This window comes from Ptychodera flava, chromosome 15, assembly GCF_041260155.1.
Source record: "Ptychodera flava strain L36383 chromosome 15, AS_Pfla_20210202, whole genome shotgun sequence".
In the NCBI taxonomy this organism is placed as follows: Eukaryota; Metazoa; Hemichordata; class Enteropneusta; family Ptychoderidae; genus Ptychodera; species Ptychodera flava.
The window spans coordinates 19,262,756-19,290,452 of record NC_091942.1 but is presented as its reverse complement, the minus strand read 5'-3'; the positions used below and the strand labels follow the sequence as shown (position 1 = coordinate 19,290,452).

At 36.2% G+C, this 27,697-nt stretch overlaps 1 protein-coding gene across 2 annotated transcripts in view; it reads left to right on the top strand.

Moving 5' to 3' along the window:
* Positions 1–26,813, top strand: part of LOC139151443 (rhomboid-related protein 2-like) — a 50,950-nt gene extending 24,137 nt beyond the window's left edge. The window contains exons 4-10 of one of the 2 annotated variants that reach the window (XM_070724256.1): positions 11,628–11,792; positions 14,367–14,585; positions 15,091–15,275; positions 16,052–16,164; positions 16,646–16,746; positions 17,969–18,023; positions 21,496–26,813. In XM_070724256.1, coding sequence (XP_070580357.1) covers positions 11,628–11,792; positions 14,367–14,585; positions 15,091–15,275; positions 16,052–16,164; positions 16,646–16,746; positions 17,969–18,023; positions 21,496–21,743 — 1,086 coding nt within the window. In that variant the 3' untranslated portion in view covers positions 21,744–26,813. The remainder of the gene's footprint in view (positions 1–11,627; positions 11,793–14,366; positions 14,586–15,090; positions 15,276–16,051; positions 16,165–16,645; positions 16,747–17,968; positions 18,024–21,495) is intronic. The other variant, XM_070724258.1, reaches the window with a different exon arrangement.
* The last annotated feature ends 884 nt before the right edge of the window (positions 26,814–27,697 follow it).

Here is a 27,697-nt window from a genome sequence, read left to right as displayed (position 1 = left end):
CTAAAATGTAGGAAGTGAGCTCACGAGAGCACATGTGTTGCTCGGGGGAGTGTCCAATTACACTAAGAGGTATTTTAAAGTGGAGCTTTTCCACATGTCAAAGGTGAAAATAGGTATCGTCTTTGTGCTTGTCCCTTCCCATTAACACACTGAGTCATTGGAAGCCCAAGGGACGACTTTATGATGTCGAAGACCGTACTGAATAAAAATCCTGAAGTAGTTGAAAGATAGAGTAGGCAAACCCACACATACATTTGCCAAATAAGAATCTCTTTATGTGAAGAGTAATAGTGCGATATTTTTTTATTTCCCAATTTTTCCCTTTCATAGTAATAGCTTCCATGAAGTTTCCTGCTAATTACGTGTCAGTTTGAATGGTAATGCCTCGCTTGGAATGAAAGCCATAATTTTGTTGAAATTTACCCCAAAATAGTTTTGAAAAATAGGTGAAAGTTCTTGTGTAGCCATGCAGTGTCAGCAATCACAGGGCAATGGATTGTGTCAAATAATATTTGATATCCGGCCACAAATATGTTTGTAGAATCAGGATTCTAGCACTGAATATATTATTCCAGTCTTATTTAATTTTTATATTCCTTTTTTTTTACTTTTTTGCTTTCATTTGTTTACTTTATGACTGACGAAGGCCCTATCGATATCCATACTGGTGACAATAACTGGTCAGTCCTACGTCTTATCATGAAATATACAGTGGCTGTGAATTATTATTTGATGTATCATCGGGTGGAGCAGACTAAAGTCACTCAGATTTATGGCTTGGAATGTGAGACTTGGCACCCATAACTCAAGCCTTGCAGAATTTTCACTTTACAGAGTGTGACATTTATCGTGTTCAACCTTCTGTTGCACTCACCTCAATGACATATAAATGTGTGTACTCTGACATTCTGGAATGTTAGAATGACGGAGATGAGTTTATACACAACAAATTTGTCTCCCAAAGTCTGTTGGAGCATGATTTTCCAGTCTATTGCCAGTATTTGTCACGTTCCTTTCATTGCTAGACATTTCTCGATTTCTAGTATATTTTTATGCTGTTATTTTGATGGATCAAGTAATAATCATAATCCATGATTAAGTTTATACAAGGAAAAAAATGCCATGTCTTTGTTTTGTAAGTCAATCATATTAGCGTAGATCAATAATCAAATGATATGAGCATTTAAATGATCGATTGAGAAGCTGATTGTAGAATTGAAGTGGAGGCAGCATATTTTAGAACCATACATCACGCAGGCTTTAAAAGTCAGCATAAACATTTAATGTGGCTGTGTCTTTATAAAATTAACCCTTTGAGCGCTGAAGTCAATTTTTGTCACCGTTATAAGATATATCTTTTTATCACATTTTTGCCAAAATTTTGATAAAAAAGTGTGGCCTATGAAATGTTGTGTTCATTTGGTCAAAACTTTGATTATCAAAAAAATTACAGAAAAGTTAATAAAAATTCGTAAAATGTTGCACGGAAATTTTGGTGGGAAAAATACAGCACTCAAAGGGTTAAACTATTTTGAACCATCAAGTATGTAGTACAGTTTATATATTTTGATCATATACAGTACATTTACAAACACATTCTAATTAAGATGGTATATGTTATCTAGCAGAATTTTCCAGCTTGTTTAGCTTGATTCATACCATACAGATCTTATATCCTGTAAAATCATGAATTTTCATGGGGATTTAATTTCACCATTTTGATGTTTTAAACATTTCACTACGATTTAAGTTTACTGTTTTTGCCAGTATAACAATAGATTCTATTGTTATTTAAGAGTTTTACTGGGATTTAATTTAACGGATTTTATGTTTTAGCGCAAATAGCGAAATTAAATCCCAGTGAATAATTAATGCCGTTGCAGTACATGTATGTGTAACATCAGCTCGTACCTTAAGGTGGGAGGTTATTCTAGATCAGGACAATACTAGCCCCTATAACATTGATGTTTCTTTTATGGTAGTTCAGATTTTTATAGCGTTTAATCTGATTAACAAGGAAGAATAAAAACGCATCATTTGAAACACTTTAAGTACGTTCAGACTGACGACTTTGCGTCGGCCCAGGTCCCGACCAGGGCCGGGGCCGACGTAAAAACCAGTGTGGACACGCTGAGTCGGCCCTGGGCCGACTCAGTTTGGTCCCGGTTAGAAGGGGGGGTTCAGGGCCGACTCAGGGCCGACACAAAATTTGTCCGACGCAAATCGCCAGTGTGGACACGTTACGTCGGCCCTGGTCCCAGTTGACCAGGCCTCCGCTATGGATCGAAGTTGAACTAGTCACACTATTCGCACAAAACAAACGACGTTTGAAACTAAAGTTTACACCTATTGAAAGTTTTCAATCCAGTCTTTACATTTTAATATCATCCCATGTACGCTGAACTTCCCACCAACCTTTGTTCCACAAACGAGACCATATCATTCGATTCCACTGTGCACGTATTAGACTAGAGAGGCATGTCAAAAATGCCGCGCACTGGTTATTTCTCCACCGCGGTCTTTAATATATATACCATATGCTCATCCAATAAATGGTGAAGATCTCTCCGATGATTAAAAGGGTGAGTGGTAGTCATATTTGCCCTTCTTGTGCGTAAAAACACAGGAAAATCATGAACAGTAGAAACAGCATGCCATATTCAATGCGCCATTTTGAACTTTGACAGGTCAGAGGTCACAAAGGAAGGTAAAGTTACGTCGGCCCTAATTCGGGTACCGGTAAGTGTGGACACGGACCAAATTTAATCCCAAAAGGACAATTATTTTGCGTCGGCCCAATTTCAGTTGGGTTGCCAATGTGAACAAAACACTTTATCAGATGCAGTTGACAAGATACAATGTTGTGACACAAACGAGAGAAACTAGATGTACATGTACTGTCAGCCTGTGAGTTCCCTGTGCTCTAGATCTCAGATGCAGTGTCAAGGCAACCACACCGCTATCATCATCCTCATCTTGACCGTGGCACAAATGTGTAGGCTTACATAGTCAGGTAGATTACTCAGAAGGGGGTATAAATGTTTACGATGTGCTTTAGGGAGGTCTTATCACCAAACAAAGATTAATATCATGAATTTTTCAGCTTTTTCCACCATGGCATTGACACTTTGATGACCAACTAATTGACCTTGTGTAGTTAAATTCCTGCAAAGTAGCAGTATACATGTACTGAGTGAATTTCAAATATGTCCTGAAAGCATTGCCCCACAACGTCATCCTCACTACATGCAGAGATATATGCAAATCTTCTTTGCCAGTTCATAATTGAAATTTGCATTGTTTTGAGGTAGTATGCGCCTGATATGAAAGTGAAAGACTTAAACTTTTGCTCAAACTTTTCACAAGGAATCTTTTCTCTTTCAAAATCAAGAATAAAAATTGGGGGTCACCGTGCAAATTTTAGTACTTGAACTAGAGAAACAACCCAGATCAACCGATATTTCAAATTCAAAATGGCCACCATCCCCGTGTTAACTCAATGGAAAAAATGAAATTTTCGAATTTTGAAAAACTATTAATCAGTGTTCGCGGTGACTTTTTTCTCCTCGCGTACGGCATACGCATTAGTCTGCTAAAATTGCGTAATGGCTGGATTTGAGTGCGTATTTCACTTCCGCACTCGATTGATGAAAAAACTGACTGCAAAATACAATGTGCCTTTGAATAAACCTATACTACATATTCGGATTGTACGATGTGACATTATTTTAATGAAAACAGTTTAACAAACAACTTGAACAATGTTGAAACGTAACAGCGAAGGTTATACATGCGACCGTCAAAACACATTGGGCAACCCAAAAGTTAGAGTTATGGCAGCTTATCCAGACGGTTTCTGGACGTTTCGGCACCAAGTCGTTTCGGCCCAAGACGTTTCGGCCTTCGAATTTCAGGCCCCAAGTCCGACGTTTCGGCACCGCACCCAAGACGTTTCGGCACCGCTGAAGGCTACCTGTGGGAACTAGTGCTGGAGCGTAATGTTACAAATCAAAGTACTAAAAAGTACAGTGTCAACTAATATTCACGTACATGCTTTAATATTTGTGAGAACATGGGAAGAGACCGTAAAAAAAAACTTCATATCATTTTCAAATCTGTGACACAAGTTTATCGATATCAATAGCCGCCGACACGGCAAAAGTTTGAAAGCGGTGACGAAACAGCACGGCAAAATTCACACAAAATGCACATAAAGTACTGGTCAGAACGCAAGGTCTCTCTTACGAATATGACGGATCAGTCAATTACTGAATAGTTTGAAAAAAAATCGAAGCACAGATGCCGAAACGTCTTGGGTTGCGGTGCCGAAGTGACTTGGGACCGGAAATTGAGAGGCCGAAATGACTTGGGCCGAAACGACTTGGTGCCGGAACGACCAGTTACCATCCAGACACTTCTGCAGTGTTCAAAATTTATCGGGATTCCGACGAGCTCTACCGATGAATCATTTTTTTCACGGACTCGTAGAGCAAAGTTGAAAGAAAACAGATTTGTCTGCTTCGACGCCATGCTGCATGTGTGCTTGATCAAAATTTGGGAACAGCGAGACGCGATGATCGTGCACGGTTGGCATTTATATAATTTGTCGCAACATTTCTGCAATCACTCACTTTCAGAAACTATCGCTCGCCTGAAAATTAGCAACGTATTCATAGGCACAGCTGACATAATATCGTGCCTAACGTGATAACGTGTGGACTACGATGCCGATTTTTCAGACAACGTCCAGAGAATCCGAAACTTTCCATACAAAATGAGTGATTGACAGAAATGTGTTGCAACAAATTTAGTCTGGTTGTCGCCTAAGCTCAGTCGTGGGGAGTGCTTTCGGTGTTATCCTTTGCGTATAGAAAACGCATAACGATGAAAAAATGCGTAGAGAGTCAATTTCAATGCGTATATACGCACGATTTTTGCGTAAACGCGAACTCTGTATTAAAGACTGTGAAAACTTTTCTTACACCAAGAGCTTTAAAATGAACCCCCACAAGTGTAGCCTAGATTGTATTCGTCCGCTTGCCTCCGTACCTCGGGAGTGGGTCGGAGGTACGGAGGCAAGCGGACGAATAGAATCTAGGCTACCACAAGTGGTATACCAGAAAAGAATTGTAAAAGTTTGAGAGTCTGAATGTCTGTACCCAGGCGCATTCTACCTTAACTTGCTGTGTAGAGTAACTTTTGATGTTACTATTATTTTCAGTTTTACTTTTATTATGAAAGTACAATTCCTTGCTCTGCTCCCAAAAATGATTAAGAAATGCTAAGTGTTCTGCTTTTCAACATAACATGTGTGTCCAACGTTATTCGGTTGACAACTGAGTTTTAGTTCAAAGTTAGCTCTGGGTTCCGTAGGCGTGGAGTTCAAGGCCACATTTGTGTACTGTGACCGCCTCTATGGCCTCTCATACCACTGCCATGGCGCCACCATAGAAAAAACGGGGAGCGCGCTGCATCACAGTACACAAACGCGGCTTTGAACTCCGTGCCTACCGTACGGAACCCAGGGCAAGTTCAAAGTATGAAGTCAAATGTCAGTGCTAAGGTTGCACACTGGTACTGTACACAATAATGTTCATAATTTTGGTTTTACAGCTGACTTTACGAGAAGGATAAGGTATCACATTTGTTTCCAGAACAATAATAACAAAAATATAATAAAAACAGCTATTGTCTACATACATTTCTATATTCATGATGCTGATAGCGAATGGGTCACGGTCACCTAGATCGTATCAAGTCACGACAGCACACAGGCGTACCGTATCGACAAAAAACAAATGACAATGGGTGGTTTGATATAAACGTGTTAATGTGTAGGCAAAATTTTAAACGAGATAGGACTTCTGAGGGGAATGACAATCTGGCACTGTGAGATTAAGCTGAGGTGACCTGCATTAACAGGATGTTATTGGCTAATGATCGTGAATGGTTTGACATACGGAATGCGAAATGGGAGGAGCACAAATTCTCCACTTTCTGACTTTTATTACTTGGTCATCATTCTCACTCGTTTTATTATCATTGATACCTTCTTATCCAAGCATGCTGCATTATCAGCCATTAAAGCATCTTTAGCAAGATTTCAAATAATGTGAGGGCGTAAAAAATACCAAGTGTCCATACTCTGTGCAATTCATTGAATTTTTACAAGTAGGTTCAAGGCAGCTTGAGGTGACTGACTATTCATAATCCAGAGTACACTGGCCTTACTTTCCTGGAGATACATTACATGTATACAGGGATTGTAATTAATGCGCAATAGCTGTACTAACTTTTGATAATATTTTCATTGGTTTATTCTGTAAAACAGGTACAGTTTTTTCTTTACTTAAATGGATGTTGAGCATACAAAGCATCAGTCTTTCCAACACATTGTATCAAGTACAGTATGCCACCTTGTTGTTGTTACCAAATGAATTCTAGTCCGGACTAAAATTTAATTGTCAACAAAATAACACTGGACATATGCATACTGTTACATTGAGTTTGACAAGATGAAATCTTGGCATTTCAACATAATTTTCTCAGAAGTACCAGCAAAATACCAGAAAAATATATTTCAATTGCTCATAATGAAGGTTTAAGGTAGTACACACCTCGAAAGTGCAAGACATAAACTTTTGCTTAAACTTTCCTTTTGAAACCGTCCACCATTCTCTTGCCAAATCAAGAATAAAAATCAGGGGTCACTGTGCAAATTTTGGTACTAGAGAAACAAATTACCTAACATTTACCAAATTTCAAATTCAAATGGCCGCCATCCCTGTGTTAACTCTATGGAGAAAATAAAATTTCGATTTTTAAAAAAACTAAGACTCTGAAAATTTTTCCTACTCCAAGAACTGCAAAATGAGCCCCCAAAAGTGGTGAGATCAGAAAAGGAGTGTAAAAGTTGGGAGTCCACGAGGCGCATTCTACCTTAATATTTCTTCCTATAGCACCCTAGAAATGTTCTTCCTCTGTGTTAAACACCAGGCCAAGCATTCTCAAGCAGAACAGAATAACATGTAAGAATTTCAATGATGAATATTGCAAACCTCAAATTTCTTTCCTTCAGCTAATTTAATTTATAAATTGATCGCATAAATACCATCAGAGAACCGCAATGAAATGGTAATTGAGGAGGGCTTTGCAAATTTTTTCAACTAATGTGATTATGACAAGAAACTATCAGTTGTATATCCATGGGTATGAAGAGAGCTTTCACACCCAAAATCAAATCATGCCTTGATTATCTCCTCTTGATTGTCAATTTTTCAAATCAGCACCGCCTCAACTGCTGCTTATGTAACTCAATTCAGCAAAAATTAGTTTAACATCTTGGCATTCTGAGATTTTCATCCGCCCCCGGGTACGAAACAACGGTTTACAGATTGACCTCACGCTCTTACAACAAAACACCATTCATGCATGATTATATTGCCAAGAGAGAAAAATGTGTAAGATATGTGCTGGGTACAGTGTCCTACATACCTTGATTTTTGTATTTACCACTTAAGAATTTAATAAGCATTAAGATGCAAGATAAATACAATGAATAAAGAATAGGATAAACAGAATAAAAAACCTTAGTGCCAAAAAAGGATAGATTTTGTACTCCCTTTTTAGCATTGGTCTTCTCCGGCTGTGTCAGCTTTATTTTTATCTTTAAAATTAAGTAAAAGAAAACAAGAGTGCACTATACAATACAGAAATTTATTATACAATTCTGAACAGCTTGTCATCTTGCAGTATATAATGAGAATAAAATGTTGCAATTGAACACTTCTGTTTATGTCATTTTCATGCTTGTAATTTGATCAAAATATTTGAAATAAAGCTTTGTCACAGAATCGTATTTTTATCCACAAGAATAAAACAATTTATAATTTAGGGGTCTGAAGAATTTTTTTAGAAGAATAGTATGGAACTGACTTTCACCTCCCTGTGTCTCAGCCAGGTCAGATTTTGCAGCTGCTGTCTGTTTTGATACATTTAATCTCCATTTACAATCATCAAAATTTAGCATGGATTGCTCAGATATGGTTTGTCCAGGAATTAAATTCTCCTGGGAAATCCGAGATGAATATATTAAGAACGGCTTGATTGCCTCGTATGCAGACTGCCTCATTGGCATTGCATTTTAACCATTTATTTTCAATCGAATTCCAGTCATTCTTGGTGTCAAGTTGTAAAAATAAAATAATTCTTGCATTTTTCCTGTATTTCTGCCGGGATTAATTTGATGTGATGCCAATACGATTTCCATTTCAAATATAACTTGTATCTGAAACTGACTGCCTTACTCTCCATGTTATCTCATGTTGTTGTCTTAAAATGGGATTGCAGTGTTGCACAATTAAGCCAGACAAGAAAAATTTGAATCAGTTTTATCTTTACTATTTCAAATAAATGCATGAGCATCTTTCAAACTTATACCGTAACAGCTGGTCTCAACCAGCAGTTACACCTCATCAAAGCATCAGTTATGTTATGCTTTGAAATTTAAAAAAATTGTCTAGTTTCTCTGCTTTTACAAAGTTGATACATCCATCAAAAGAGACAACTTTTCAGTTAATCCCAGGGACTAGTTTCAACATTTGTGTTCCATCATTTACAAATTCATTATCAACAGTCTTCTGCCTCTATTATACTGATGCCTGCTGCCTGACCTACATAATTCACGTTTACAAATGCACAAGAACCAATGGAATATCTTTCATGTCACATCGTGTTAGATACACATCTGGCAAATCGGAGATCTGCCTGAATAATTTAACCAAGGGTTGAGACTTGAAACCACTCATCTGATTCCAACCTGGAAATCATCTCCTGAATTTTAAACATAGCGTTATGGCTGGCTTAATCCAAAGAAAATGAAATGCAATTCGCAGAGGGTCTTTGTCAATGGATATACTGTGTGTATATCTCATCTTCTTTCCGTTGAAAATGAACATGAACATGTTCCTTTGTTTGTCTGTCCGTTTAATTCAGATTACATTTTAGGAATCTGATGATATTGACTTGAATGTTTACCAATACCGTACAACTGCGGACTTACATGTATACATGCTCCTGAATACAAAAGTGAAATATTTTGAAAAGAACCACCAAACTTAGGCCGAACAAAAAAAATTTTGCTGTTCCGATAACCCAACCTACCCTATTTTCTACCTGCCGACCCTAAACTTTTTAGAGCAATGTAAACGTAGAAGTTAAAAAGAAAAAACACGTAAAATCATGCGTTTGTTACTTGGCATTTGATTTTTGCTTGAATGAGGATGTCTTAATACTTGCAGTGTGTTTGCAAAGGTTGGGGAATATTGGTAAATGATTTGGAACCCCGGTAACATTGCTGCAGTCCCTCTATTGATTGCATTGATATAACAAGGAGAACCCCGGTAAAATGACTGGGGAACCCCGGTAACATTTACATGCTTACCGCCCTTAGCAAAAACACTGACTTGTATGGGTTTTTTCCTTCTATATGTATGGTACATTTTTCTGGAAATGTTGTGGCCAGTGTTTGATCGCCCTGAACCCCTGAAAAATGCATATTTAAGAAAAACCAACCTACCTACCCTATTTGTGAAAACCATGTTATTGGAACAGCGCATTTTATTTTTTTGGCCTTATAGTTGTGTGTATAGTTGTGTGTGTAAAAGAACAGTCATTGGTTATTTTTCATCAGGGATGTTGATAATAGAGGAGAGGTAGTTCAATTCTACAATGACTGCTTTTTTCTTTATGATAACATTCATCCTCAGTTCCAGGTATTGCCGCTTTATCATCATGATAGCAGGAGAAATGTGTTTTTAAGTGCAAATTTATATATTTTGCAGACGGGGGTGGAAAGAGCTATTTTCAAAATATTAGCAATAACTATGAATGTAAAATACATCCTAATAAATATCAAATGATGGTTTTATTCAAGTAATTTCACTATTTTTTACCTTTAAAAAAAACCCATTCAACCAAAAATGCCAGTTTTGACCTGTTTTCTCTGCTACAAAAAGTATCCATGTTCTCTGCTTTTATCCTACTTCAAAAGCAAGTTCCAAATACAGCATAGTGCAAATTAAATGTCCCAGTAGACAATCAAGATTTGATGTTATCACTATGAACTTTCTTAAACATTCACGTAGGCAGCCGCACATATTTTATTGTGGTAAGATCAGTGCAAATAAGACTTCCCCTCCTAAAAACATTTACAATGAAAAATTAGTCCCCAAAAGACCATGAATGACACTGAAACTTGAATATCAACCCTGATTAATCAATACTAATGAATTTAAATGATTTCTTTAACCCTTTCACCACCATGGTTTGTCCCAAATCCATTGTTTTCTATGGTAAAGTTGGCCCTGTATACAGGGAACTGGGGGTGAAAGGGTTAAAGTTGCTGTTCATGCAGGCCCAAGGATCTTCAACATCATGCAGTATCAAAGCTTTTAACAAAATTGATAATAAGTTCTCTTTTATAACGCTTTTTGCAGAAACTTATGTTGTTAATCTTTAAACTTATAAGATAGCTTTCAAAACTGGAGAGTCAATATATTTTGTTCAAAATTATGCGTAACCTGGTTTAGATTTTGGTTTTGGCTATTTTGAATTATGAATACTAACAATTTTCAATCCACACTACATGGGTAATATTTATACTATAAATGGGGTCCCCAATATGAGTATAAAATTTTAGCCTTTGCTGGATAGTGACAAAGTCAAGAGAAAAGATGACCACAGGGACAAATGATCAGTACACATTGAAAGTCAGTCATCATAACATCATTAAATTTTGTTGCTATGCAGGATGAGTCAAAGCAATTAGCATTGCACAAGGTTACAGACTTAAATTTTGAATTCAAATGCAATCAAATATCTGACTCATGCTCTTCCCTGTGTAAATTGAAAACAATGTAAAAGTAATTAAGACACTTCTACCTAATCACTCAGATCTCAAATATGTCATGAAATTAAATCATCTAATCTATAGTCCTGCTGCTGTTAATTAATTTGCCATTATGTAAGAGGCTTAATGAATCAACTGTGTAAATATTCCTTTTTTAATGACATCATCATTAGATGTACATGTACTTGGCTATCAGCTGCAACATTAAAAAGTAGAGCTGTGACTAGGATTTGTTAGGGAGGCCTAGTCTTTTTTGCAACAATTTCAGTGATTTTTGACTAAATCATAATGCCCTTTCAGATCTTTGAAGGCAACAACAATTAATAGTAGCAATACCCCCGTCCAATGCATAATTCACAACAAGATGCAGTATGAAATTTCCAGCAGTGTACATGTAATTCTCCAACATGGTTTTGCCCAAACCTATTGTTATTGATGACAATTGTCGACTATTTATCCTATAGAGAATGAGGGGTGAACATGTTAATTGACCCAATCAGGTCCAAAATAGGAGACTTTCAAACATCCATGGTGGTCTTAGGTCAAATTAAAACAATTTCAGCTACATACATGTACTCATGCTCAAAGCTATGCCATTCTGTTCCCCTCTTTTTGAATCAAAGCTCAAGTTCAAAGTTAAACATGTAGAAAATGTCTTAAGGTTATTACAGTTTATAAAACCTTCATTTCTTTTCATCTGTTATTCCTTTCTACCCAGTTTGACGAAGAGGGCAATGGTGTCATCTCCATGGGTGACTTTGATACCATTCTCAACCACTATGGTTTGAGGAATGAGCTTGATCAGCACAAACTAAACCGACTCAAAACAACGATAGAAGAAAATAGAGATGGCTACATCAGTTATCAAGAGTTTGTCAATGTTGTAAGTATAACACTGTAACAATGTTGCAAGTTGTGACTTTAACTGTAACTTTGTAACAATGTTGCAAGTTAATTGTGACTGTAACAATGTTGCAAGTTGTGACTTTAACTGTAACTTTGTAACATTGTTGCAAGTAACAATATTGCCTGTTGTAGTGTAACGTTTTATATAGGTCTAGTCGTAACTATGTTGTTTAAAAAGAAATAAATGAAGAAACTCGAACATTTTTTAGTTGTGTTTCCATTAAATCAAGGTTGGATATTGTTAAGTTGGTTTTATTGCTAACTTCTTTGTAAGGTGTATAAGAAGTGTAGCTAGGTTGCGAGTTTGAATCTGACAGAAAAATTATTAAGATGTAGGGTAGTAACTGTTCTTAATTTGTGACAAATAAAAGTGTAACAATTGCAGGTACAATAGTGGAACAATGTTGCAAGTTTGGTTATTTAGAACATCTGAAAGTGAAACAGAATATCAATTTTGAAGGTCCAGGGTAAACAGTTCTTCAGAAACTCCAGTAACTCACTCTTATTGTTGATTTAAAATAAAAAACAATCATTCTTATCCCAAAAATGGAAAGTTCATGCAATATATAATATTGTTAATTCTGCCCCAAGTTTGACTTCTGAAGGTTTCCTATATGCAGTAAGACGATCACAATACTGTTGTATTTCAAACTTCCCGTCAGCACCAAGGAAAACATTAGATATGTCAACACTAAATGTCAATAAAAATGTCAATGTGCTCAGAGCAGATCTTTTATCAAGCCTTACTTTGACAAAAGAAAGGAGCAGCTCGTGAAGTATTCTGACTGAGAATACATATTTGCCCAGTCGAGCATGGCATGGACTGAATCAGATTATGTGACCTTTTCCATGATCTTGATTTCTCACTGAAACGTAGCATGATACTGTCATAAATATTGAATGATGGGACTGCTGTGATCTGATTAGTAATATTTAGGTCAATACTCCTTGGTGTGCATGTTGATACAGTCCCTGATCTGTATTCTAGCAACGTGCCGTGGCTAGACTCTGTAATAGAAACCATAAGTGGATCAGAGTCAAAGTGGTGGACTTGTGTAAAGTTCATGTATGAATTTTATTGCCTAAAGCATTAAACTGGGATTCTCATTTTTTGAAATTTGGAAATTCTAGCTGCTTTTTCAAATCACAGTGTCCAAGACAAGATTAGTCATGAATTCTGCCGTCTATCACTCTGTAATATATTTGTATATAGCCATTTAATGTCAATAGATAGATTGTTTTCTCTATCTCAGAGAGATCTCTTTAAAACCAACACACTTCTAGTGTATCTCTTTAAAAACCAACACACTTCTAGTGTATATATAAGCAGATAAACTTAAATGGAAAAGAAAGAAGCTGATTTAAGTTGTAAAAACCATCAAATACAGCTAAGTATATTTAACATTGGTTTGACTGTGGCTTCTAATTTCTGGTACATTGCCATGGTAAAGAAATCAGGCATGCTTTTCAAGCAAATTAAGGCTGAATTTCAATGCAAGTGGTCACGTATCAGAACGATTCTTTACTTTTGCAGTATGAAGTTGATAGGCTCTTTCACTGAGTGTTTTGACTGTCAAAATTTGCCTTGTCCATTTTATATTTCAAGGTTGTCTTCATTTTATTCTATTTCCAATAATATTGGTAGATTTTGTATACCTGCATTGCTAAATCTTTTTGATATCTGTGTTCAGTGTATGCCACACTGAGGTATTTACTTGTATGGCACAATATACATGTACCGGTATGAGTATATTGTGCCATACAAGTAAATACCTCAGTGTGGCATACCTGAACACAGATATCAAAAAGATTTAGCAATGCAGGTATACAAAATCTACCGATATTATTGGAATAGAATAAAATGAAGACAACCTTGAAATATAAAATGGACAAGGCAAATTTTGACAGTCAAAACACTCAGTGAAAGACCCTATCAACTTCATACTAAGATAATAACAGATTTGTTAAGTGTGATATGTAAGTTGAGGAGGAAGACAAATGGATTCATATGTCTCGTTGATACACCTGCATCAATTATTCAACTCATTGTGAAAGATTTATTTCAAAGGAGGGATAATGCATTATTGTAACATTTAGGTCAGTGTATCTCTATTGTGGAGTTAACCAAGTAAAGTGGCATAGCCATGCTGTACAAGCATAGTCGAGAGTCAGAGTGTACCAAAAGTATAATTTTAGACACCCCTTTCTTGCACATTGTTACAAGCTGTTTAATGCAGCCAGTTTTTAATTTTCAATCCATTTTTGTCGCATACTTACTGTGAAATGACTCTGTCAAAATTGGCCAGAAGCTGTTGACAGCAGCTTAGACGGGGATGGCACTGTTTGTTAAGTGATTTAGCATCGGATAATCCCTGAAATTGGAAGGTTTATATGACAATCAGCAAAAAAAATGAGTTTGTTCATCTTTCAGTGCTGTTACTGATTGAAAATTTGCCCCTGAAACTTTTGCTTGCCTGAAACACAAAATAGCCTGACCCATACTATCATCCTATCAGACTCAATATTAATGTATGATTTTTCTTTTTCAAAGATGAGTGAGAAACGAACGCTGAGTTTCTCAATTGCTGTAAGAGATGGAGACTACAACGAGAGCTGCCAATCCAGGTACAATCAGTTGTCATGCAGACAGAAGATGCTGAAGAACATAGCAGATGAAGTACTGACCAACAACTACGACAGAAAAACTTACATAGCCGGCTATAGCTGCTGCCCACCTCCAATATTTATGATTTTCATCAGCTGCTTAGAGGTGAGATTTTTTTGTTTATTTATTCATTTGTTTGTTTGTTTTTTTAAATATAATTGAACCATTTTAGCCCATAAAGAGAATTCATTTTGATCAAATTTTAGATTGGGATATTCATCACTTTATGATACTGCCTGCACTCCCTTTGAGTCGAAAGAGCGCCCTCAAGAGACTGCTTTCAACTCTGACCAGATTCTCTTCTGAGAGTTAGTTTGTACCGTGAAGAGAGGACTTAAAGAATACAAGCATTCAGTTTCAAGCATTTTGCAATCATTTTTCAATAGGATATGCGAAAAATATACTGTATTTGAAATGGGAGATTCACCAATAGTCAAACATAATGACTGCATTGATTAAGCATCTTAAAATAAGCGTCAGAGTTCAAAGAGCATACACAGAAAATAATATTTGACTTGGCGCTCATCACTTTATCTGCATGTCAAATTCAAAAAAATTCCGTTAAGTCAAATGAACTGAAAAAGCTTTATTTGTCTTGTCTCCTGTCCAGATAGGTGTGTATGCTTTCTATGCTATGGACGCCAAGAAAGGAGTTGAAAATGATGAAGGGATCATTGAGAATGCCGATGTGGACTACTTGACTGGTCCAATCCCAGAGAACAGTCCTTTTCTATACAAACCAGCTAAGCGACTAGAACTGTGGAGGTTTATTACCTACATTCTCATACATGCTGGGTGAGTAGAAGGATTATTTTAGATGTTTTCTGTACTTTGTACAAAGATTCAGTATTAAATGTTCTTCACAGTTCGGAGATAGTGTGTATTGCAGTACTTTTAACACTCTTTGACATATTAAATATTTTTGATAATTTGTAAAAATGAAGTTCTGCTGCAGGGTAACTTTGTTCAGCTGCAAAGATGAATATGCAGACAACACAGGCTATTTGAACTCAGCCATTGTCAATTTCAAAATTCAAAATCAAAATTCAAAATCAGTCATTGCAACAGCGGCATCTCTCCATAAACTAAGTCTTCAGTCATTTTTAACACAAATATCACAAAGTCAGTCATGGCAATTTGATGACTTCAATACCGGTTAGAAACTATCGCTAGAACCATTTGAACAAATCAATTTATGGAAGAGTCAGTTGTGTTTGACTCAAGATTTTGAAATCATGAAGTGTAGATGTTAGTCAAACAATGCATTTAGTTAAACCTACATCTTTTCATCCCACCCTGTTTCTTAAATCTAGATATCAGGTTATCAGCTTTAATGCGGCGGGTTTGAAGGTTCCGGCTGATTGATATGTTGTAATTTTTGGAGTCTGGAACAATACGGCTATTGTGTAGCCGATTGGCTGTTTTGACATGATTCATTAAAATCAATTGTATTCATCCAACCAATAAGCTACAAGCTTGTGAGATGTTGCACATTGCCAGGCTGTATGTACACATAAACCATGTCTTGTGTGACAGTCCTAAAAGTAGGGATATTTGATGGTTCATTGCAGGCTGGAGCATCTCCTCTTCAATATCGTCATCCAGCTCATACTTGGAGTACCGCTAGAAATGGTACATGGTGCTGTAAGGGTTGGGTCTATTTACTTTGTTGGTGTACTTGCTGGTGAGTACCGCAACCCATTTCAAATCCCTCTTTGTGCTTTGCTTCGTGCTCTGTCTCAGTCCTCTCCAACACCACAAATTTTCATTTCAGTCACTCTGTGGCAACCCTAACAAAGGAAAGCCAGAAATTACGGAATCTCTTGAAAACTTTGATTTTAAACATCTATGCAATTTATATATGATTTTTTAAAATGTAAATTGAACACATTATTTCATTCTTCAAGAAATCTTACAACTCAGTAAAAAAAATACACCAAATCACTTCAAGAATTGTAATTATAATATATCAATTTTTTGAGATTGAGCTATACATATGATATCATTGAATAACTAGCTTACTATATGAGTTACAATACATGTACCTTTTACCAATCATCATAAAAAATGTATTCATGCATTGTGCATAAGTGGAAAGACCATCACCTCAACAAGCATGTGCAGTTGTTCCTGAGATACTTGACAAAATCTGTTGTTTTTGTCAGGTTCCTTGGGTACATCAGTAATGGATATGCAGATCTACCTCTGTGGAGCGTCCGGGGGGAGTTACGCACTCCTAGCTGGTCACTTAGCCAATGTTATATTGGTAAGCATTCATTAAATGAAATGTTCTGTCTCAAGGCAATCCATTTTCGTGATCAGGAAAGAGTGGAAAGTGGTGTCTGTCCCAGGGCCAACTAAGATCTTGAGTATAAAGTGGACAAAATTTTCCTCTTAAGGTAGAATGCACCTTGGGGACAGATATTAGGAATCTCAAACTTTTTAATTCTTTTCTGATCTTCCACTTGTGAGGGTTCATTTTAAAGCTCTTGGCATAAGAAAACTTTTCACCTGCTTAGTTTTTCAAAATTCAAAAATTGTATTTTTCTCCATGGAGTTAACTTAGGGATGGCTGCCATTTTGAATTTTAAATATCGGTAATTCTTGGGATATTTGTTTCTCTAGTACCAAAATTTGCATGGTGACCACCGAATTTTATGCTTGATTTTGAAAGAAAATGGATGAAAGATTCTTTAAGGATAGTTAGGGCAAGAGTTTAAGTCTTTCACTTTCAAGGCACATACTACCTTAATGACAGATGATTCACCGAGTGGCAAATGCAGTTTTCTCTCGCTGCTAGAAGCTTGCTTATGCCAATAACTGTTACTAGGCTGAAGCTATCCTTGAAATTTGAGCAAATGCCGATATAAAAAGAAGGGGTTACAAACATCGTGTTACACAGGAAAAAGCCAAGGCAGACCTGGAGGATTGTAGGCACAGCCCTTTTGGTAATAACCCTGTTGGTCTAGCATATGTCCTTAACAGTTAATGAATAGAAACATCCTCGTGAGATAATGTGGTATTGCCATATGGTGAAGTGTTATTCCACTGTTCTCCACTTGTGCTAAGCATACATAAATTGCTTGCAAGTATTGCAAAAGCACTTTCTCCAAACCTTTGATCAAATTAACTTACACAAAACCTTTGAGTGATGTTTGCTTCATCCAGTTCACAAAGCAATAATCCGTGACAGTGAGCTCAGTCATTTGTATGCATGTTGTTTATTTTCGCCTGTTGTTAGTCATACTGATATAGTCACAATATTTTCATATTAATCATCATATGACAGCTAAACATTATCTTCAAATACTAATAGCTTGAAAGAAACACCATATGGATAACAAGTCATTCCATTTATAATGATGGACAGTTACAATGTACGGTAGTTCTTGTTTTAATTTGAATCTACTAATGTTGTCTGTCATATTACAGATAAAACACTCTGACTAACCGATAAATCCATATCCTTTTTCCCTGACATTTTCCAGAACTTTTCAGAAATGCACTTTGGTATTCTCAGACTAATTCTAGTTTTCCTTCTTGGTAAGTACTCACATATATTTACATTTACCAAGTTACACCTCTCATTAATGAACTGATTTACAGAATCGCTCCTCAGATCTTAAAATAAAAATAACTTACTAACTGGTACATCATTATTTTTCCACATTTAGTTCTTCCCCACATGAAACTGTTTCTCATACTACTTACTAATTGAGTCGTGATAATCTGAGGAGTACTTCCTTGACAAAAAGACCAATTAGTCACATAAATTTTCAAGATATGTATTACCTCTATTTATTTATTTGTTTGTTTGTTTATTTATTTGTTTGTTCATTGATTTATTTATTTGACTGTTTATTTATTTGACTGTTTATTTTGATTGCATCGCATTACACAGGTTATATAGGTTGTACCATAGACAGTAGCTTCCCCTTCACTGTCTGTACCATACGGTATTTGTACACACCCTACTGTGATACCTTTATCCCTGCCAGGTATATTGTTCAGTCTCATGCTTTTCTTAGGGACGGACCATTAGATCTTGGGAGGGGGGTGGTCAAAAACAGAAAAAAAATTTTTCAGAGCAGAAAGTTAGGAAAAAAAAATCTTCAAACTAGTTTGCAAAATAAAAAAAAAATAAATAAGAAGACAAAGGCGTAAAAAAAAAATCTGCAAAAGTCTTTAAAATTTTGAATTTTTTTTAGATTTTACCGACAGTAAGCAACTTTCTGTATTTTTAATACATCCTCCCGGCACATTTTTAATTTTAATTTATACATTTAGAGTGACTGTATCCCTTATACTGGAAGTTGTGATTATCTTATCTTTTCAGGACTTTTGTATTCTGATCACTTGAAAATTATGAAATTATAGAGCCTGTTTTCTACTTGTTTCCTGCGTACAAACCAAGCAGGTACACTAGGTAAAACATTGAAACTATGGTATGGTTGTCAAGACAGAAAGTTGTATTTGCCCTTAAGATCAAGGTAAACAGATGCAGGCCACATCAGTTTCATTTTTTTCACAGCATTTTATTACAATGATGAATGCAAGAATGGGTGAACAAGTAGAAACACGTCAATAATGATAAAACAACATATCAAGTCATTATGTATTATTTTGCTTTTAAAAAGGCATTTTCAATTCTTTTTTCTCAAAAAACAGCCTCAAATAACAACAGCAACACATGTTTTAACATTCAACAATACACTACGTAGAATGCCATCTATCCAACAAATCCCAACACAAAAACACATAAAAGGGTTGAACTTTGAAAGTTTCTCGATAGCAAATACTGAATAAATCTGCATGGTTAATCGTTTCTGTGTAGCAAATTTCAAAGAAATTGGACAAGCCCTTGATTTTTTGACCATGAATGACATAAATTGCCCAAAAAGACAAATATTGAAATTTCAACACATCTATACACATCCAATCAATTTGGACATGCTGCTACAGAGAAATAGATGTTTTGATCAAAAAAGGGCAACAATTGCTCTAAAAACACAAATATGCAAATTTCACTATATTATTTAGCTTATTTTAGCTTCTCAGCTTGTCAAAATCAATTGTAAATCATGAGATATGCATGATGTTTGGTGGGGTGAATGTAGGCATTTCACCACGCAGTAGAAAGGGAAGCCAGGAAACCAAAATAGTCAATTTTCAAAACCATAGGAAGCTACTGAGGAGCAAGAAGACCATGTTTCAGAGGAAGATGTGTAATCCGAAAAAATGCTCCCAAAGTGCCACAAAATAACACCATTTTTATCTCTATTTTTCAAAAGCTCCAACAGCAGGAGGGGGGCCACCCCCCTCCTGACCCCCCCCCGCAAAATACTCCCAAGTGCCACCAAATAACACCATTTCAATCTCTATTTTTCAAAGCTCCAACAGCAGGAGGGGGACACCCCCTCCTGACACCCCCCGCAAAAATACTCCCCAAGTGCCACCAAATAACACCATTTTAATCTCTATTTTTCAAAAGCTCCAACGGCAGGAGGGGGACACCCCCTCCTGACCCCACCCCCGCAAAAATACTCCCCAAGTGCCACCAAATAACACCATTTTAATCTCTATTTTTCAAAAGCTCCAACGGCAGGAGGGGGACACCCCCCTCCTGACCTCCCCCGGCAAAAATACTCCCCAAGTGCCACCAAATAACACCATTTTAATCTCTATTTTTCAAAAGCTCCAACGGCAGGAGGGGGGACACCCCCCTCCTGACCTCCCCCGGCAAAAATACTCCCCAAGTGCCACCAAATAACACCATTTTAATCTCTATTTTTCAAAAGCTCCAACGGCAGGAGGGGGACACCCCCTCCTGACCACCCCCCGCAAAAATACTCCCCAAGTGCCACCAAATAACACCATTTTAATCTCTATTTTTCAAAAGCTCCAACAGCAGCAGGGGGACACCCCTCTCCTGACCTCCCCCTCCCGTGACCGCTTGCGTGGCCACTTGTGGTGCTTGGCACCACATGTTTGCCCTCTTTATCTTCAGACAGCGACGAACGAAAAAAAATTATAAATCTGAAAATTTACTCTGAAAAAAAAAATTTGCACAGCTAATCTCAATTGGAAAAAAAAAATTTCAGAAATTTACAATAATAAAAAAAAAATTTTCACAATTTCATTGTGACCACCCCCCCCTCCCAAGGTCTAATGGTCCATCCCTTACCCTTTTATGAGTGATACAGTCAAGGAAAGACAGTCATGTAAATTATCAATGCCAGTAAAATCCAGATAATACCATAACAGCATAGAAGAGCCATTTGTCACTTAGTATTAATCAATATTGCAATCGCTCAAAAATGATTGATAAAGTCCTAGCATATGGGAAGTAATTTTTCAATAAATAATGTCATAAAGCTTGGCTGAAGCATAGACCTTAGAGAAAAACTAGGGTCTATGGCTGAAGTTATACCATGATTTTGCTACAGATACAATGTCAAGCACAAGAGTGTAGAGTGTTGTGCTGCCACTAGAGGGCAGTGTTTCAAACCCGCTTCAATTACAACATGGCCTCTTTCAATTGTTTGTACCAAAATTTAGTCCCCTCAAAATAATTTAAACTAGTAAATGGTCTTCAGGTTCAAACAGTATACTCTGCTAGAATTGTTTGTCACAATCAGGAGGTTGCACCAAATACGCGATATAACATATTCAAAAGGTGTTGCCCTTTTGAAGAGACCCCTGATAACATATATATCCATATGTATGATTTTCACTAACTTGTCGTGCTATTAAAGACATACATAAACATTGTGAACATAAACTGATAAACAAAAGACATGATAGCAAAATCATAGTGTAATTACAACAGCAGTGTCTGTCAAGGAAATTTTGCATTCCTCGATTTCGCATTGATATTTAACAACCTGATCTTAAAATGATTAATATACAATTTGTTATTTCCACGACTTTTTCAAAGTGATATGTTTCCTAAGTACTGAGAACTTACATGAAAAGAAAGGTGTAATTTTGATAATTCTTATGATACTCTCTACAGCCAGTGTAGATGTTGGGTTTGCCATTTGGAGACGCTACGCAGGAAGGGGGATTCCCACGGCGTATGTGGCGCACTTCTCAGGAGCGGTAGTCGGGGCCACCATCGGTCTCCTGGTGCTGAAGAACTACGACCAGAAACTCCATGAACGTTTCATGACCTGGGTTGCCATGGCAGCCTACATCATCTTCATCATCTTCACTATCTTCTGGAACATCTTCTACAACCCAAACAAACCGGCACCAACATGAGAAAGGACCATCAGGCTACCATTTCAACGGCTTGAAAGTTAGTCCAAAAGATAGCGAAACTTTACCAATACCTGTTGATGGTGAAACTCTCTGAAAATGTGGAAGAAGTAGAAATGAAAGTCCAACGCAGGATTATTAATGATCTGTGTTTGACAATGTTTGGACAGTTTGTGGAGGAGGAGCTCTGATTAGGAAGAGAATTCGAGTGCTTGATTTGGTAGATGTAGACAATGCATTGAATGAAATATGAGAGGCTGGCCTACTCTTCAAGTTGGCAGTAACCTACCAGTGAGAGAGTCAGATTTGATCGCTTGACAGGAGTGATCAAGATGATCAGGTTCATGGTGATAGGCTGAGCAGGACAGATGTGCAGTTGATAGTATGGTGATATTTTAGAATTACCATGATCAAATGGTCCTTGTTGTAGCCCAAATTTGTACCTAGTGAGTGAAAAACCTCTGACTCTGGGCGCTAGATTTCTTGATGGACAAGGCATTGCCTTTGTTTAGTTTTCGACTGTGAGGTATCATTTTAAACACTTATTTTTTTTTTACTTGGATTATCATTTTTGTGTGTGTTTGTTTGTTAAACGCAACTATGGTGACTCATGATGTGTAATGCTTTGTTGCCAGATGTATTTGTATTTGATTTGTAATCACAGTGCAGCATGGTTTGTTGGAGGTGCGCGCCTCCCACCTAAAGCAACGGTGATGTGAATTTCACAGCTGTTGGTTCACTTACACATGAACCATTGAGTGCATCATCATCTCCATCAAAAATAGTTTACGTTTAGAACAGAAAAATGAGATCACGCAAACGTTTTTGCGTTCCAAGTGACTTGCTATGTCTGGATTGAATATTAGAGAAGAGGCTCACATGCATTGCAGAAGTTCCAGTGATTGACAGTTAAAAAACAATTATTTAGGAAAGCTTCTCAGTAAGATGTATAAACTTTTGAACCTACCGTCATATAGATACAGATATACCAGCAGTGTTGGTACAGCATGTCAGAGATAGAAACAGTGCAATCTAGGATGATTAGATAGGAATACCATACCTAGTTTGAAACCTAAAAAATTGAAAGTTATTACTTTTAAATCAATTATTCAAACAAAATGCTAAACATCTGTAGTCTCATGTTATATAATACACGTCAGAAACTTTCTGAAAGTGAGATAAGTGTAGTGAATTTGAATATTTGAACTATTTGTTTTCATATGAAATGGTAAAATGGTACTGTAATTGATTACAGATTTAATAATGAGATTTTCAGTCCATAAGATGAATCCCTAAAATGGAAAGATACTCTTCCAATGATACTGATACAGGTGAAATTTAAAGGAACAAATATGTTTAGACTCCAAGTATTCACTGATTGCTTCTGGTGTTTTTTTTTCTAATATATGGCTGCCTGGTGCAGTCAGACAGAAATGCGTCTTATTGAAAGCAATGTCGTCCGGCTTGTCTTTTCAGCATCATGATATTCAAAAAAACGCACAGATTTCCTAAAATTACATCAGTATTGATAAAAAGTGAAAATGCCAAAATAATCTTCTCAGATGTTTCTTATAGTTTGGTCGTTTTTCATGATCTAAAATGAATCTGTGGCATTCAGCTCACATAGGATTGTTTTATTGCATTTAAGAGGGTCAACAAAGATTTTGAGACCTTACCAACAACTTGAGGTGCTAAAGACACATCTGTCTTTTGGCCAATCACTTTGGCTTTTATGTGATCGATCTCCATTTTAGCCATAACATTTAGCCATAACATTGCATCATTTTAGCCTAATGTTACTTACATTGTAGCCATTGTGATCTACATTGGCTACACTGTAGCCATGATTTCATTGCATCATTTTGGCCTAATGTTACTTACATTGTAGCCATTCGGCCAACTGTGATCTATACTAGCTACATTGTAATCATAACATTTCTTTGTGTCATTTTAGCCTAATGTTATATACATTGTAGCCATTTGGCCAACTGTGATGTATATTGGCTACACTGTAGTGTAACCATAAGTTTTTTTGCAACATTTTTGGCCCAATGTGATTACCAGTACATTATAGCCATAATTTTTCATTGGAACATTTTTGCCCACCAGTGATTTCAACTTTATTGTATAACCATAATTTTTATTGCATCACTTTGGCTAAATATGGTCTACATGGTAGCCATAATATTTTGTTATCAGGTGTAGAAGAAGTAACATATATAACAAGTTAAAAAGAGCATTTCACTCTGATCTTAACACAAGAGTAGCAGAAAGTTTTAATGTATGAAAGTTAAAGAAAACATGGTATGATGATAGTTTGTATTGTGCCCGTTAAAACACACACAACAAGGAATTGCAAAGCACATGTTTTTAACCATCTTTAGGCTGCTATTCACATGCATATCCCTTTCACACCTAAGTACCAAACAGCACTGCTACTGTGCATTGGAATATCACTATTGGATAACGTTACTGAGCTCAGCAAAGATCCACTCATTACCATCCAGTATATATTCAGAAAGGTATCATGTAAATACCTTTACAACGACTATAAAAATATGCCACCTGTGGGGGAATTAAAAAAGACACTTTATTCAGATAACTTTGAGACTGTCAAGCAATCAAGTGTCTCCTACTGTGCATCGTTTTGCTTTTTTAAATCAGAACCATGACAACAGATATTTCTTATTCTTCCAGAGGTCAGAGGTCAAATATTGAATGAGCGTGTACAAAGTAATTAATGCATTGATCTCATACTAGAATGAATGTTCAAAGTGAAGAAAAAACTAAATTTCTTTTCATTATAAAATGAAGACAAATTCTTCACTTTCGTAATTTGTATTGTTTTATTTTTTACAGTAGTAAAGAACATTCTAAAGTTTTTATTTCATGTGAATTGTGTTTTACTTTGAATAATTCTTTTTTCTGTCAAGTTTGAAGTTCTAAACTTTTTTAAACAGGGTAATCAGTGTCTGTGCTGTGTTTTGTTTGTATATATTGACAATGTTGTTTTGTAACAGTACTTTTTATATGTATTTATTTGATGTGAATTATGAGAATTTCACCTAGCTTTTGAAAGTTTTATTGTTGTGCTATTTTAAACTGTAAAGGTTGTAACACTGTGATGTCTTTGTTGTCTTTAGCAAAAAAGTTAAAGCGATATTATCAAAGCTGTCTTTTACCCATATCAGTTTTCCTTTCTTCAAAGTCCCCTGTCGTTTCATTGAAATGGTCAGTAACTCTTGTATAATGTTGTTTGAGAACGTGTATTCGTCCAGTGTATCAAATGTGCATCGTGTTTTGTATTGCATCTCTCTTTACAAGTTGAAAAATCCACATCTGTAGGGATGTAGTTTGCAGTTCCTCAGCTTCTCAAATCCATCAGGGAAAATACATGTCATTAATTATGCCAGCTACAACACATCCATCAAAGTCTTGTTAAAAGCTCATCCAGTCTTAGTTCAACATGCTGATCCGGGAATTTTAACTTTTGACTGCCCATACATTTGCATTGTAGGCTTACACACAATTGAAATGAAAACTTTCAAGCATAGGGAATCCATCAATCTTCAGCTGTCGACCTCTTTCAAATACTGCTCCCTCTTATTGCATGCCCCCTATACTGCACTGAACAACCCTTTGAGTGCCAAAGTCAATGTTTGTCACCTTTAAAAAACATAATGCAGACTCTTTTGTTAAATCTAGACAATTGTTTTCAGATTTCCCCAAAATTTTGATGAAAAACTGTAACCAATTAAAAGTTATGCCCGTTTGGTCCAAAACTATCAAAACTATTACAGAAAAATTCATAAAAATTGGTAAAATGTTGCACTAAAATTTTGGTGGGAAAATCACAGCACTCACAGGGTTAATGCGCCCTCAACGGTCTAACTAAGCGAGTATCACCAGCAGAACTTTGACTACGCCTGCACAGACAGATAATTGAGGCTACCAGCAAAATGAAAGTGACATTATGTGGCCAGCAGGGGGCTGTGGAAGAATCTATTAGAATAACATTTATGATAATATTAAGTTATTGATCAATTGTTTTCAATAGATAATTGAATGTGCATAGGAAATAGGTGTCTGGTGAGGTGGTACCTGTACATATTATGGGTATAACAAAAATATGACAAAAAGGGGATTGGGAAATGCTGCCGATGTCCCTTTTATAAAAGCACGAAAGCACCTTTGTTGTGTCAGTGGCGACTGCAACCTATCATGGCAAATTTTCATGCCCTCTCTTTTCCAATAATCTCTGCTTGGTATGGGAGCCGGCCCTGGATAGTGCAGATAGTTTTACCTTTCATGCTACATTCACTATTGCAATACCATCACTTTCCTCTGAAGTTTACCTTGTCAAAGAATTGGTTCTACAAATACAAATTTAAAAAATTGTAAAACAATAAAAAATCTGTAGATTTTGAGAAAGTTAGGGAAACAGTTTCAGTACAGGCGATCAAGAATTAGACTTTAAAGAGATTTGAAAAATGAAATTTTTATGGAGGCCTATGACCTTGATAGACAACAGGGTGTCTTAGCATGTTTTGGCCATAATTCATATTCACAAACCCTAACATTGGTTTCAAAATCTGAGAATCATTGTTTTAAAGTTCTATTAAAGTGGTGCATTAAGTCACAGACCCTAGGGTCTCTGTGATTAAGTAGTTTGAAATTGTTAATCATTGACTTTTTACAGTACTGTGTACTCAACTATCATTTGTCATTAATGTGTTCAACAGTGAGTTTGTAATAGTTACTTATTTTGTAGCAATCCATTTATTGTGATGTTTTTGCAGTTTTTTAAATGCATGAACTACATACAAATTTTGTACACAATTTGCAGTTTCATTTTGACAGGTTTTATTTTTTTAATTCCATATTTTGTATTGTACATGTATTTTAGTTTTGTTGAACTGATGTCTGTAGGATGTGGGTACAAACAACTTAAGTGTACAATTGTGTAATTGGCAAACTTCCACTTTCAGTATGCATGTTATTTGATGGTAAAAGTGCAGTTGGAGTGAAGACCTTCAGAAATAAAAGTGAAAGCATTCAATACTAAAAAAAAAAAGTTTGATTCTTATTTTAGCATCACACACATTCTCCAAGCTTCCTTCATGAGCTGTAAGATACAGTCTCAAGAATGTTTTGACCAAACTTGGGTAAATTGAACCGAAAATGTATACTTGCAAACTTTATCATTACTTCAAGTTTTAATACCATATTAGATCAAAAGTGAGAACCACATGCCAGGCGATTTCAGAGCTATTTAATAGAGGGTGAGATATCTTGGTCCTGAAATTTACACAGAATACCTATCAGATGATTCCTTACACCTTTGACAGGAGCCAAATTTTCAAAAATGCAAATGTGTAGATAGATATATCGTCCCAGTACACATATTTACCAAATATCAAAGTAATAATTATTTTGAAATTAATGAAGTCTAAGCCAGATCTATAAACTATTAATAGTTCCTTAGACATTCCACCAACCTTCAGGCCCATAGTACTTGAATTGCGACTGCAATTTTGACAGCCATACACAATATTTCATGGTAAAAGCAAATCTGCTGCACCTGTTTTGCAAAAAGTTGCAGAAATATTACATACCACAAGTGGTATGATCATTCTTTTTGCGAATACTTGTAAAATTGTTGAAAATTCAACAAATTGAATGAGCCCATCTGTATTGGTGCACAAATCAAGCAGAATTGCACGCAACCTTGCTGTAAAGCAATATTCAAATAACATGATCAACCCATTGAGCAGTCCACATGCACAATTTTTTTGTACATCATTTTTGGTAAAAATATGTCTCGAACATATCACCAGTTGCCCAAATTCTGTAAGCAAGCTTTATGCCAATTAGACTATTTTTATGGTCAAACTTTCAAAAAATTCAAACTGGAGACACCAAAATCAAACTCATGAAAAACCTGTTTTGGAATGCAA